The following is a 14,171-nucleotide window of genomic DNA, read 5'->3' as shown; positions in this document are numbered from 1 at the left end:
AGTGTGACAGACAGGCAGAGGAGAAGGAGAGCAGAGAGGAAGGGAGGAGGAAGGGCAGGCGTAGGAGGGATGCGAGTTGAGTCAAAGCCCCCGAGCTCCCCTGATTTCTCTGTGAAAGACACAGTGCTGAAAAGATAGATAGCATGTGCCCTCTCTGCCAAGGCATGCCCAAGACAATGACATCATCATCATCAAACTAGCAAGGACACGAGTCGAGAGCCCCAGACTCACACTTGGATCTTTTATTCATTATTATTCACTCACTTATTCATCATTTTCCTTGTGTTCAGACTATCACTTTGCACTGACACAGATCATGAAGTCTTCATACATCAATAAAAATCTCCCCAAAATAAAATATGTACTCTTACTTTTACATACATATACAGCTATATGTGGACACTTTGGTGTGCAGCACAGGAAAAATTAATCACAGGTTTAGGTTTAACAGGAGGCTACAATTACAGAACAGGAGAGAGGGTTTGTATTCCCTTTATACTGTATGTGTTGTGTGGGGTTGATATACTGTTGCTGCAGGCGTTTCATTCTGGTGAGCAGCGGCGTCACTGCTGGCGCTCCTTATCTGCGAGTCTCTTTGCTTTATTCTGGAGGTAACGTGCTTTGCCCTCCTCGAAACGCCTTTGCTCCTCCTCTCCATCGATCTGAAGAAAAAAGACAAAAGATTTGTTTTCAGATTCCATTCATCATTCACACATATGGTGCACTGGAATGTTTCTCCTGCTGTTATTATATTAACCGTGGGCATGAAGCTCTGATCTAATTTGCCATTCTGTGCTATTGTAATTGCCATTCATCTTCTTGATGAAATACAGAATGAATGATTGAAACTTAGAGAGGCTCTGCTTTATATGCATACAAAGTATGCAGTAGAATGCAAATTAAAATGAATTAAAGCACATGAGGTGATTTGCAAGACATTTGCAGGACATTGACACATTTGATATTCCTTAAACTGAATGCTTTTCAAGGCATTTCAACAACATATTAGACAACACAGAGAGCTTGGTGACTGTATGTGTCGTCTACAGCAAATTTTGTATTTCTGCATCGCCGACAGCAAGGCCTAAGGATTGCAATGTGAGTCAGCCAGTCTGTCCATGAGTCCAGTTCTTTGGTCATAAGATATCACATTATCAAGACTACTTAACAAGATTGCATGAAATTTCAGGTGAATATTATAGTTAAGTTACCTAGAAGATCCTTCCTATGATTTTTAGTGACTAATACCACCAACAAGTCAAACCTTCTTTAAACCAATATTTTGGTCCATGACAAGGTAACTCATGGCAGATTGCCGTGAAAATGGATGTGGATATCCATAGGCCCCCAGCTGAATGAATCCTAATGTTTTCAGCTGTACCATTGTACTGTACTGTAGCACCATCATCTACTTTCATAACAGGCGTATTCTCAATTCGTTTTAGCATACCATATACAAAATATATTGCTGCTATGAATCACTTTTTCATTTCTGTTTTTATTCTGGGCAGCACTTTGAAGCCTGTGAATAACAAATCTTCTCTTTCTCCTTCACTTAGCTCAGTTCGGCTGCTGATTCGTGGGAGGAAGCACTTGCTAGCCTCCACAGTTTAATTAGACTGCCTGGCAACCCTGTGACTTAAACAACAATACCACCACCAGTGTCAGCACTTACTTTTATGGTGCTGACTGCTTTCCCACTCCCTCATCTACACACTGTTCTAAGGGAACAGGGCATTGTGTTGTATGTGGGCATGTTTGTGTTTCTGTATGTAAAATATACTGTACAAGTGAATACTAGTATTATTGACATGTTCAGATGGAGGCTATTTGCTATGCACATTCCAGGTCGTTGGCAGATTCATGAGCACCTGCCACTCAGCAGCACTCTGGGTGCAAAGCTGACAGATGGCGCCTTAACTTTATGGAGAGAGCAGGGTGATAACAGATATGACAAAACATCATGCCAGGGACAAGCCCAGGGGTCACGACTCAGATGTGATGAGAATATTTAAATAGTGACAGTGAGCTACAAACACAGCATCGGTGGGAAGATCTGATCTGTAGAACAGGTTCAGGAGCATACAGCTGTAGTATTGGTGTGTTTGTTGTATGCTGGTTATATAACAGTCAACATACTGCTCAGTCAATTTTTCTTTTGCCACTCAACTGAAAGTAATGGATAATTCCAGTTCATTGACTTTCAAAAAAAAAAAGAGAGCGAGAAAAAGTTTTACCACAGTTCCAGTATTTTCAATCATTTACATAAATGCAGAAAATGCTGCTCAGATAATCTATTTTTCAAAAAGTGAATTTCCTTGTTCCAAATCCGTAAAAATGTACACAACTGTGGATTCTTGTTCTAGTGTGTAAAAGTTGCAAACTGACTGTGTTACGTTGCACAGCAAATTCATGGATATGAAATGGACTAACAAATAGTGTAATACCTGTAGAGGCATTTCACATACTAAGAGGAATATCAGTTTTTACCTTTGTTGTTGGGGGCAGCAGTTTCTACATACAAAAGTGTTGCTCTCTGTTCATATGTGACAAATATACTAACATAACGTATTTAAGTGAGTGCTATATATTGTAACAAGTCACAGTGAGACAGTAATATGCTTCTCCTACTTCATCACTTCACAGCGCAGAAAGCTTGCTTTCTTTGTGCAATTCTGTGCATTCTTTTGAATGGTCACCTGTGGCCATGTTGGAAGGAACAAGGCCTCAATTATTAGAATATCTTTTGAGTTGTCTGACTCTAATTCACTGCCTTTATCCATTCATGCAAAGTAGTAATTAGACAGGAAGATTGGGCTATTAGTTAACATTTCAAACTGGACTTCAACCAGCAAAATGTAGATGCAGCTGGTCATTAAAGTATTATTAACAATAAGTCCCAACAAGGTGATTTGGGACCCTGACAAAAAACAGAGGTTTATGAATCATCCTATCACAGCTACTGCATGTACCAAAGACATCCATCATAGAACACAAAACACTGGTGAAATGATTTCATTATAAGCCCAAAAATAGTTCAGAAGGACTGCAGAAGAAAAAGTCAGAGATGCAAATCAATGCATCAAGAGTGTGCACACACAACCACAACCTCTCATATTCCTCTCTTTCTCTCAGGCCCCTGAGGACCTTTATTTAATTACAATTTTAAAACCACACTAAGCTACAGCTTGAGATTGTTTAATGAACACGGCAATTAAAATGAACTGTACACCTGACTACTGCTAATGAAGAATGACTGTTAATAACAATATGACATATGGCCCTCTAAAGTTTATGGCAAAGGAAATAGATGATTCTGGCAGGAGAAAATGTGAGACTGACTGGGTGACAGACAGGTTCATGTAAGCACTGGCTATTGATATACTGGAGTTAGTAGTTTGTTATAATATAAACTTTTATGTTCAAGTTCTCCTAAACTCATTGGTTTTGGTGTTTCTTGTGATTGGCTCAAAATGCATTTTCACTCCTAATGAACCAATTTCCAACTAAATATTTCCAGGTGTTAAAATTATATCAGTCTTATCTCACTTGGCCAAACAAAACTAACGAAAGACCCAAATGTTCCAGATATTTTTTTATTCCAAGAAACCATCCTTCAGGTTATCAGCGGAAAACAGCTTTATCCAGTCTGAAAAGAAGAAATACTCACCAACTGATTTGACTTGCATCATAAGGTGATTCAACCTGCCTCTACAACTTCTAAATGCTGGTTTAAGCAAACTACAAAGTAAATGTTTTTTTTTTAATTATTGTTGATATTGCAGGTTTTTAAATGGCATCTTTACTCTTTTAAAGTAATAGTAGCAGATCATGTGCTAAGTGGACCACAACATCAGCGCTATCACATCCACAAAGCTTCAATACTGGTGTTTGTACTTTTTTGTCCATGTGTATGTCTACGTGTGCACAATATTTGTCAGTCTTATACTTTGTGTGCATTCCTGCTAGGATGCACGTGTGCATCAATATGTTTACGCTCATGTGGATTACATTTGCATAACTCAGTGAAACAATTCAATGCTAGGCTCAAAATGTCCTTTTGGTGTCCCCATGTAATTGGTATTCCCACAGTGGCTCCAGTCTAATAACTATGATTATGCAGGATCATCAACTACTACTGGTGACTCTCTGATGCAGAACCTATCAACCTCACAAAAAGCAGTCATGCTTGTTTTTATAGTGTCTTCAATTTGAATGTCTCCAATCCCATTGCTTTTAAAATTTAGACGGTGTAGTCCCTCATTGGGTCAACCTTTTTTAAAATTTTAGGCAACAAGAAAATTCTGCACTCTGCCTTAACTTGTAAAAATTACCCTATCTCAAGGCAACAGATGCCATGTTTTGGTTCATAAACCATACATGAGGCATACTGTAGCATGAGGGCAGTTTGAAGGACTTGTTTTCTGATTTGTAAAGACTGGTTTCGTTAGTCCCTTTGCAACCTTCTCTTAAAGTTCAACTTAAAACCCATATGGCATAGATTATTGTATTAATGTTTTTACAGTATTTTGTATTGTAATTACCATTTACAATCAGTTAATCCATGCATAGGATGCAGTAGTAGATAATAAATTAAAATGAAAGATGCGGTTATCATATGATAATGACACTAAGCAGAGTTTCTTGTGTTTCACAGTGCATGTTCATCTTTAAATGACCATTAATAAAATAAACATTGTGCATGTACAGTATTTCTTTGCAACCAAAGTGAATGTATGTGTAACAGTTCATACATGGCAAGAATGACTCGTGTTCCACGTTGAGTAAAACACAATGGCTCCTCTTTGAACAAGACTAGAGTTTATAGCCATGTTGGAGGCTCTGAGAGACTGTATATACATTCAATAGCTGATGAGACATTTCACTGAAAACCACAAATGTGAAAAGTTAGGGGATCATTGAAGTAATTAGCATACATTATATAGGAACCCTGAATGTCTGTACAAGTTGTTGAGATATTTTTGTCTGGACCATAGTGAACCGTCAGACCTACATTTCTGTTCCTAGACCCATGCTACTAGCGTGGCTAATAAAAAACACATTTGTTACAATACGAAAAAAATAATAATAATAAATGGTCGTCTGCAAAAGATTGTACTGGAATACATGAAATTATCAATTTGAATGTCATCCACTAGACAAAGTCAGACCTCAGTGCTTTGGCTGATCAGATCAAACGGCCAAGAAAATCAGCTGTTTCACCTGGCAAGCTGGTCGTCCATTAGGTGAACAGTTGAATCGAGTGTGACAAACCAAATGGTGTAAACTTGGAAAAGGGACAAGGCTTGTAAAAGGGACTCCTCGGACAATGCCAGCAAAATGCCAGGGGTTCCTTTGTGTTGGCACAAGCTGTTATTAGAGTGGGCACGAGGCATCAGTGGCACAGCCAAATGCCTCAAAAGTAGCACTAAGCTGTAAGCAACTGGCTGAAGAAAATTAATAGCCATCTGGACTGGCATGAGTGAGAGAGAGAGGGGGGGGGGGGGTACACTCATACACAAAGGGTGACATTTTAGACAATGCTGAAAGGTGTTTCATTTGTAGACATAAAGCAAATCCTTTCAAATACTCTACGCTGGCTTTTTCTGAATGCTGAAAGGACCTCTGTCCATGGATCCATCAGTTCAGTCGTGGTTAATATTTTATACTGTCAGTTTTTTATGTCTGTAGTCCAGCCTGTTATGCAATTATCCCAAATTATTCAATAATCTTCATCACAGTTTCAGCAACAGCAGTGTTGCATAAGTGACAACATGATGTATACAGCTACAATAGGTAGTCATCATTTCATCATCATTTGTGTATTGGTCTGTTGTGGATTTGTAGCCTATCTCATGAATGCAAAGCAGTAAATGAAAGCACAGCACTGGATTTTTCAAATGAGGCTTTCAACTGCAATATCGGGCAACAAACAAAACAAGATAGTCACTGAACTACATCACCTTGCTCAAGCAAGTTTCAATTTGTAGGAAATTAAAAATGGACACAGTGTTTACTCTATGAATGTGTATTTTTGACACTCTCAGAAATGGATTATGCTATGTTGTGTGTCTTCACAAAATGGACTGAGAACTGGCTGTAATTTAGTTTTGGCTATGAATATAGAAAATTATAGGCTTCTATGCATATTTGTGAATAAGGTATAATGAAAAACTCCTAATAATTCATAATTAGCTATCCTTTACAGATTCATGGACTGAGGCGCAATGAGAACAAATGTCAGTATGTTCTCGGTGTCGTGCCTTGGATTACCACAGAGTCAGAAATATCTGCAACTCTGGCACGAGTGTACCCGTTAACCCGTTAATGATTGTCTTGAATGGGAGGCATCTAAAAATAAATGTGCATCACTTCATGTGGACTACAGGAGGTTGCCATGACAACTGGGCTTGTTTTCATGTCAAGAGAGGCCAGCTGAGTCTCTGCCAGCGAGGAGGAAGGAAGGGAGGGCAGGAGATAGAGGAGAAGGAAGAAGGGAGATATGAAGAAAAGAAGGTAAAAGAGTGATGGAAGGGTGGAACAGAAAGCGAGGGGGTTAGGAAGTAGAAGGAGTGTGAGATGAAGGAAACAGAAGGCAGGATATGATAAAACAATTAACAAGAAGGGACATGAATAAAGAGAAAACAAGATGTAACAAGGATCAAACCTACTGTACCAGAAATGAATTCACTTATTAACTGTTTACTCACTTATTTTAACCTTTATGGCTCTGCAGAAGGATTGCTGAATGTGCACACAGTTTTGAGCAACAACCATCTTTTCATTCATACCCTAACACAAATCCACATCTGGGCTCTGTCCAGTGTAACCACAGTACAACCACAGCCTTCCACCACCAGCTGTTATTTAGTATGCACTGGCCACTAGCTGAGGATGCAAAGTGCTGACCTTCTGGTAATGAGCCAGTTTTTTTAACCTTGAGGCAACTGCTACCCCATTAAAATCATCAGAAATACAGAAAGACATACGCTAGTATGGTAAGGTGCTTCCAGGCATTTTCGATTATTTCTACGCTGGCCCAGCGTGCACATATATTATTTCAGTACTTTTCAAGGGTACTGTTGCAGAGAGGCGAGGCATCCCCCCCCAATATCCTCCCTTCTGCTCATGATGTCCTCTTTCCCCACTTCAGCATTATCCACAGTCTAACGTTAGTGGCAGCCCATCTACAACCCCCCACATACACACACACATACACACACAGTCCCTAACCCCCTGCCGAGGTAACAGGAAAATCTAAAAATAGTAAATGCAGCGGGCTCACTCAAGAGAAAGCAAGGGTAAGAGAATGGGGGGGAAAGCACCGCCAGTCAAAAATAGCAGAAGCTGTCCTTTCGATCAGGCTATTTATAGAACACATCTGGAGCAAAATCTGTCATGAAAATTTCATTAGTGAAGGTTTGACAAGGGGGTGTTTTTATGTTTAAATTGAGCAGGATTCAGTGGAAAAAAATAAGATAATCAGTGACAATATACATACTTTAAAGAAGAGGAGGAGACTTGCCTGGTCCTTTGAAATATTTTGAAAATAACAGCAGTGTCTTACAGTGCAAATACAGTATGTGTCATTGTGTGAGTGATTTTGTTTCAGTGTAAAAGGATTTTGAGGAGAACACATGACCAGAGAAACAAAGCAGAGGAGGAACGTAATCTCCACATAATTTGTGTCCACAACACATCATTTAATCCTTTCATGACATTTTGTCAGAAGGTACTGTTCAGAGTGCATGTAATGAATGCTGGTTTTCAGCTCTGGTTTTAGCTGTTTGGTTCATGTGAGCTTTGTACAAATGAACCATCAGACTGTGCTGCATATCTGGGAGAAATGGCAAACTATAGAACACCGTGAGCAAAGACTGAGAAAATGAGTCTACATCTGGGCTTGCATAAAGTTGGTGAATGAAGAGAGAGATTTGGTAAAGACAGCTGTGAAGGAGTGGAATTAGGTGTTATTGAAATACATTTTAACCATTTACAGCAGATCTTGTTCTCCAAAGTGCCTTATATTGAGTTAATGTTTGTGATTTTCAACACTACAAGTGATCAATATTATGGTTTCAAAGTCACAGTGCACTGAGGTACATGTAGACAACCCTCCTTACTAGAATCATAACCAGGCAAAGAATAAACACCTGGAAGAAATAGTAGAAAAAGAGGTTTGTTTGTTTTATAATAAGACATGAAGGTTTTCAGTACAACCAGATGAAGATGAGAGGGATGGGATTTTTTGGGTAAGGAAAAGGGGGAGCAAGGAGGACATGAAGGCAGATTTATTTTTAGAAAATCATACAAGATAAGATGATCTGTAGGAATAGTTCAGCACTGCGTAAGTAAATATGCTTATTTTCTTTTCTTGCCAAGAGTTAGTTGAGGAGATTAATGCACTCTCGTGTCTGTACAGTAATGCAGTAATTTCCTGGAGCCTTGAAATAGTCTCACACATAACCTTCTTTAAAACCACAACTTGTCGTTTTTACACTGCTAGGTGCTGGTAAACGGATTGTGTTACCTTTAGACAGAGCCTGGTTGGAGCTTCATATTTAGCGTACAGATACCAGAGTGGTATCAATCTCTCGGCAAGGTGCGAATATGGATTTCTATTTCTTTAAAAAGACAAGAGAAGGTTTTAAAAAAATAAAGTATCAAAAGCACTAACATACTATATATGGAAAGCTAAATTCAGTCTTTAATATACAGGTACATTACAGAAAATAAAACCAGTGTTCTTCTCATACATACATGTAACAAAAACATTGGTGCGTTAAATAAATGGCTGTTTGATAGGTAAAGATTTTCTACTTAAATCTTGATGTGTGAAACATTTTGTGTAACCAGCCATGTTGTCATGTTAACACAGAGTAGGAAAGCATTTTGTTCTCTGGAGGATGATTTTTGGGGGAACTTTGTTGTCTCAAAAACAGTATAGAACAGCATTTAATATACTTAAACGGAAGCAAATCGACAGAGCTGATTATCCTTACAAGGTTTATTCAGAAAATGTCAGCATTGCTATAGTTTATTGGTCACTCATGCCTACAACCAATTACAATTTATTTTGGGTTGCTTTCATTGTTTGTCTTTTCAACTTTTCCAATGTGGAACAAAAACAACAGTTATAACAACAAGCACATAAATGCAAGTTAATGGGACAATTTAGAATAATAGATGGTGATAGTGGCCCCAAGGAAAATTAAAATGGAAGGACGGGAAGGCCAAATGTTTGTCACGCTTTGTTCAACTCTGTATTATCTGGCATACTAGGCTAATTAATGTCATCGTTGCATTTCCATCCCTCACAGTCCCATCTCCACTGTTATGGGAAATACAGGTGTTAATTGGAGTGAAGTGTTAAACCGTATTTCCTGCATGTGACGCCTCTCTTTTATACACCAAGGGACTGACATTTATGAATAGGTTTACTGGTGTCAATAGAGTTTGGATGGGCACCCCCTTGTTTGGGGTCAATCTCATCCTGCATTTAAGCCCTCAGTAAAGAGTTATAAAGCCAGAATTAGCCCTGATTGAACCTCGTCCTCTTTCTCTCGCTCACATAAATAAACACACACGCATTTGTGCTCAGTGATCTGTTCGGGCACGTGCACATCCAAACGCAAAGCCCACTCTTTCACACACAAACACATAAAGTCTGTCTATATTGTATCTCTGGCCAACATTTTCTCTCTAACATATGCACACACAAATTTCTCTGTTCCTGCCCTTGTTTATCTGACATGCTACATCACAGCTCTGGCAGCCCAGGCTCCATTTAGAGTTCCATTTATAGTGTGGAGGATGAATTATTAAAATCACCACTTTTTTTAGCCTCTCTTTTCCAAAAAATTGAGGTGAACAGAGAAATTACAATGACTCTAATCATCGCTGCAATTCCCTGCTATTAAAACAAAAGCCACAAGTAGCTTGTGCGAGATGGAAAACCAGGTAATGAATGCATGGAGGGAGGCAAACAATGGACGAACCAAACGCGGGGTTTTGTGAAATGGAAATTGGGAGACTGACGGGTGCTTTTGAAAAGGCCGACCAGTGGAGACGCACATTCAATGCACATTTCTGTCTGGCAGAAGCAGAGAAGTCTGTTTTCAAATAGACATGTCATGGCGTTAAAGGCCTGCACCTTTAAGTGTGTGTGAATGGTTAAGGTAAGAGGGGTCACTGCAGCACTTGGTGGCATAACAACACACCTATAACAACCCTTTTCCATGCTTCACTGTCATCCACACTGCCAAACTTGGCTTTCATCCTGTAAATTTCTTATTAGACGCTTGTGTTACTTGAAACACGGCAGGACATTGTGTTATGCATCACTTTTCTTTTAAGATCTTAAGGTGAGTTAGACAGCAATTTTTTAGAATACATACATTATCATTTTCTACATGCTTTGGTTCATTATCTTAGTTAAGGTAAGAGGATAGAAGCAGGTTAACCCATAAAACAGCTTTGTGCTTGACTTCTGTTACTTAAAATATTGCTGCTTGGTCTTCACTCTTAATGCATTTTCATGGCTTACTCAGTGCTCTGCACATACTTAAAGTTTAATGATTAGCTCAGGTGCAAACTCTCTGAATTTTGTACAAGTGTGCACTTGAGAGAATAATGACCTGCTGTTGGTCTGTCAAATTTCACTGAAGCTGCCCACTCAGCCATTGCTATGGACTTCGCTTGACTAAAAAAACAAATTCAATGCCTATCATTACCAAATGTATCAAGAAACTGGTTCATACCATGCTGTGCAAGGCATCCTGTTTCCAAAAAATAACAGAAACCATTCAGCCAAACAAGAAATGTCCAGAGACATCAAATAGAATATGAATTGTTAAGTCACAAAATATGGAGCAATAGTCTTTATCATTAAAGTTAAATAAATGTTAATGTTAAAACTAATTGCAATCCACTACTTGTAAATCCTTTACTTAGTGCTTTGAATGTATTTTTAATGGCTCCTCTATTGTCTAGATACTGCTGACTACCTAACTTCATCTCACATAAGTTGGATGTGTTTTAAAGCGATCAGCACAGAGACTATCAGGGTGTTTGAATGGCAGGAAATAATTTAAATGTGCTGACTTAAACAGATGGCCTGTGTGTACTGTTATTGCATATAAACAGGGTCTGGATCATCGTGTACCGCCGAGCCAGACTAAACAGCAGGCATCTCTCTCCAGTCTGCAGGTAAATATGCACAGTTTACATCCTGACAGCAAGTGCTGAGTCAGTCAGACATAGATGTCCAGGGATGCTGTAGAGATATTAGCATTTAGCCCGCAGTGCTTAATGATAATATGCAGACATAGCAAAGAATTTAATGCACAGAAAAGACACTGATGCGCAGGATTGCCAAATGAGGGACAGTGTCTCATGCTGTGAGCTTTCCAAAAGTCACAGGTGTCACTGACTGAAGGAATGTTACTATCAAGGCAAAGGGCAGAGAAACAGAGGATCAACATTTCTGAATAAGAAGAGAAGAGATAACATTAAATTGGGATGTGATGAAAAATCTACCACTTGTATTTGCACAGAGTTTCACTGCAAACTAACTAGAGAATAACATTTATTCAATGTTGGAAGTAATTAATTATATTTACAGCAGTTGAGTTTAATATAAAGCAGTTATCTAATCTTTTTATATGTAACTTATTTTTGATAGCCTGCAAAACTTTTTTTTGTCATTTCTTTTTAAATACAGAATAGTCAAGATCACGCCTGCTCTGTAAAGTACATTTTATATTTCATCATTTATTTTTATTCAGTGAGTTGCTCAAGGACAAGTTTCCAATTGAATCCTTATCAGCACTCATCCTAAACAAAACTGAAAAGGGTGTACAGACTTTAAAGGTAATGCCTCAGCAGAAAGACATGATGAAAGTCCATGGCCTTTTAAAACTGAGAGACTAAGAAACCAAGGTTTTAAATAAACCTGTGTGCAAAATAAGGTGCACCATACTTGGACACATCAAACAATTTATGTTTATCTCTCAATCTGTGTAAGACCTGTGTAAATTTAGCCCTATGTGGGTATAAAATTATGTATAGGATCACATTAATTCTACATTCAGGTTTTAATAAACTGACAGACTTTAGAAAGCAGAGACGGGATGGTACCAACCTTAAGAGGAGGGACAGGCAGAGGCTTTTTGTCCTTGTCCAGGGAGATGAAGGTGAAGAAGGCAGAGACAGCGCGATATTTCCCTTTCTCTGCCTCCACCAGCGAGGAAGCATCTACCAACACTTCAATTTCCATAGACTTGTTACTGACAAACGTGAGCCGCCCCGTCACCGTCACCACACAGCCTTGGGGAGATGAGGAAAAAGAGGAGAAAAATATGTTGGACGTTCATGCACTATACTGGTTTTCAGTTATTTTAAATACACCTAAGCAATCTTCCATATTTTCATTTCAGTAAGGATAGAAGGTCTCAAACATCTTTCATCTTGATTTAATATTATTTCCTAAGACTTTAACTTTAAAAAAATCTTTATGTTTGATTCAAGCTACTCTGTCCTTCAGCCATCCATATAAAATGTATTTTGTTGTTACTTAAAGTTTTACAAGGGTTAAAAAAATAAGTTGCAAGAGTTTTCAAAAAGTAGAAATATTGCACTGCAACTACCTCACACCAAAATGACTGAAGTTTTAAATCACCTGAAAACATTGAGTGAAAACAACGACATTCTAAATTGCATTTAAATAATGCAAGTTGAACTCAAACTAAGGACCTTCATGTATAGTTACACTGAACACACAAGTGTAAATGAAATAAGCTGGTGTGATATAGTCAGTGGATGAAAATTTAGGATCTGCTGTTGCAATCTACTTCACATTGTTGCATCATGAACTTCTTGAAGTCTGTGCCACCGAGAGAGTCAGCAGAGTGAGACAAGCCGATGATCTCTGGCTGAAAGAATTTAAGAACTGCAGCCAATCAATCTCTCTTGCTGCAAGGTTTTCAGATTAATAAAAAAGGTGTTTAAAAATAAAGCTTTTCGTGTGCTTAAAGTAAATATGTAAAAATTAAAGTAGCATTTTAGTTGAAACCTTTTTTAAGATGTTAATGTTTATAACCACACATTAAGAGGACACATCATGTGCACTGCTGCAGAGCATTTGCAACCCTTGCTTTTGATTTCAACCTGAGCCCCATCTAATCCATCTAATGCATTTGACTCATCAAAAATTTGTGCTCTTCTCCTTTTGTCACTGCAGGGATGTGAAAAAAAAACAGTCAACTAATGGTAGTGGGCATTGCTGATGTGTTTCTTTATTCTCTTTGATGTGCCTGTACTGTATTATTACTGCTGTTGCCATAGAAACGAGGAGAGAAGGTGTTCTCCCAGCAGTCTGAGACAGCTCTCGAGTATGTGACAGTCAAAGTCATAAATAATAAAAGATGTACATGGGAGATGAAAAAAGGCTTTTATCAAAGTATGTTCTGCAAACAATTTCTACAAGAATTAGACTTGAAATTTCAGCGGACTGTTGTGTTGTGCAGGCAACTCTTTAAAAAAAAACTCATGATACTTTGAGTTTGAAGCAACACTAATTGTTTTTGTTCAAATGGTTACAACGACCTATGTTTGCATTGTCCTTGACAAGAGACCTCTTGCGGTCATGCCAATAATAGCTGTACTCTCCCAGTAACTAGGCTGAAGTACAGTGTGTGACTTTGACACCAGAGATCAATGGTTTGTTTCCAGTCTCCTGCTAGTAAGCATTGGTTTCTTTTAATTGTGACATAAATGTTTTATTTAACCTTAACCATGACCACAATCATTCTTTAACCTTAACCAAGTAGTTTTATGTTGTCTGAACTTAACTAGGCCTTAACCATAGATGCCGCTGATCAGAAAATGCTCAGATGAGTTGATTTTGTAACATATGGTCGGTTTTGAAACCACTGATTAACAGCCTACTTTGTCATTTAGGTATGAGGACTTGTTGGAAAGTTTCACTACGATTTTAAGATATGTGGAAGAGTTCACAAGACATGTGTCAACAGAATTAATTTGGTTAAAATTATCTCAGTGTGTGGAGCCTGCTGGAGGAAATTTGGAGAACAATCTGCAAGCTATCTGCAAACCTTTGCGATACCGCAAAATTTGGTGCGGTATCGCAAATTGGTCAATTCTGATACCGA

The 14,171-nt window shown here is 38.4% G+C and overlaps 1 protein-coding gene across 5 annotated transcripts in view; it reads right to left on the bottom strand.

The window, feature by feature from the left end:
• Positions 1-227: 227 nt before the first annotated feature.
• The window catches only part of acot7 (acyl-CoA thioesterase 7), a 61,321-nt gene continuing 47,377 nt past the window's right edge, over positions 228-14,171 (bottom strand). For all 5 annotated transcript variants that reach the window (XM_044210504.1, XM_044210502.1, XM_044210500.1 and 2 more), the window contains 2 exons: positions 12,143-12,327; positions 228-662 (listed from right to left, as the gene is read on the bottom strand). In XM_044210504.1, the coding sequence (XP_044066439.1) occupies positions 564-662; positions 12,143-12,327 (284 nt within the window). In that variant the 3' untranslated portion in view covers positions 228-563. The remainder of the gene's footprint in view (positions 663-12,142; positions 12,328-14,171) is intronic.

The sequence above is a fragment of the Siniperca chuatsi genome, linkage group LG10, assembly GCF_020085105.1.
Source record: "Siniperca chuatsi isolate FFG_IHB_CAS linkage group LG10, ASM2008510v1, whole genome shotgun sequence".
NCBI lineage: Eukaryota > Metazoa > Chordata > Actinopteri > Centrarchiformes > Sinipercidae > Siniperca > Siniperca chuatsi.
Note: the sequence above shows the minus strand (reverse complement) of the source record. Positions and strands in the feature narration are given on the sequence as shown.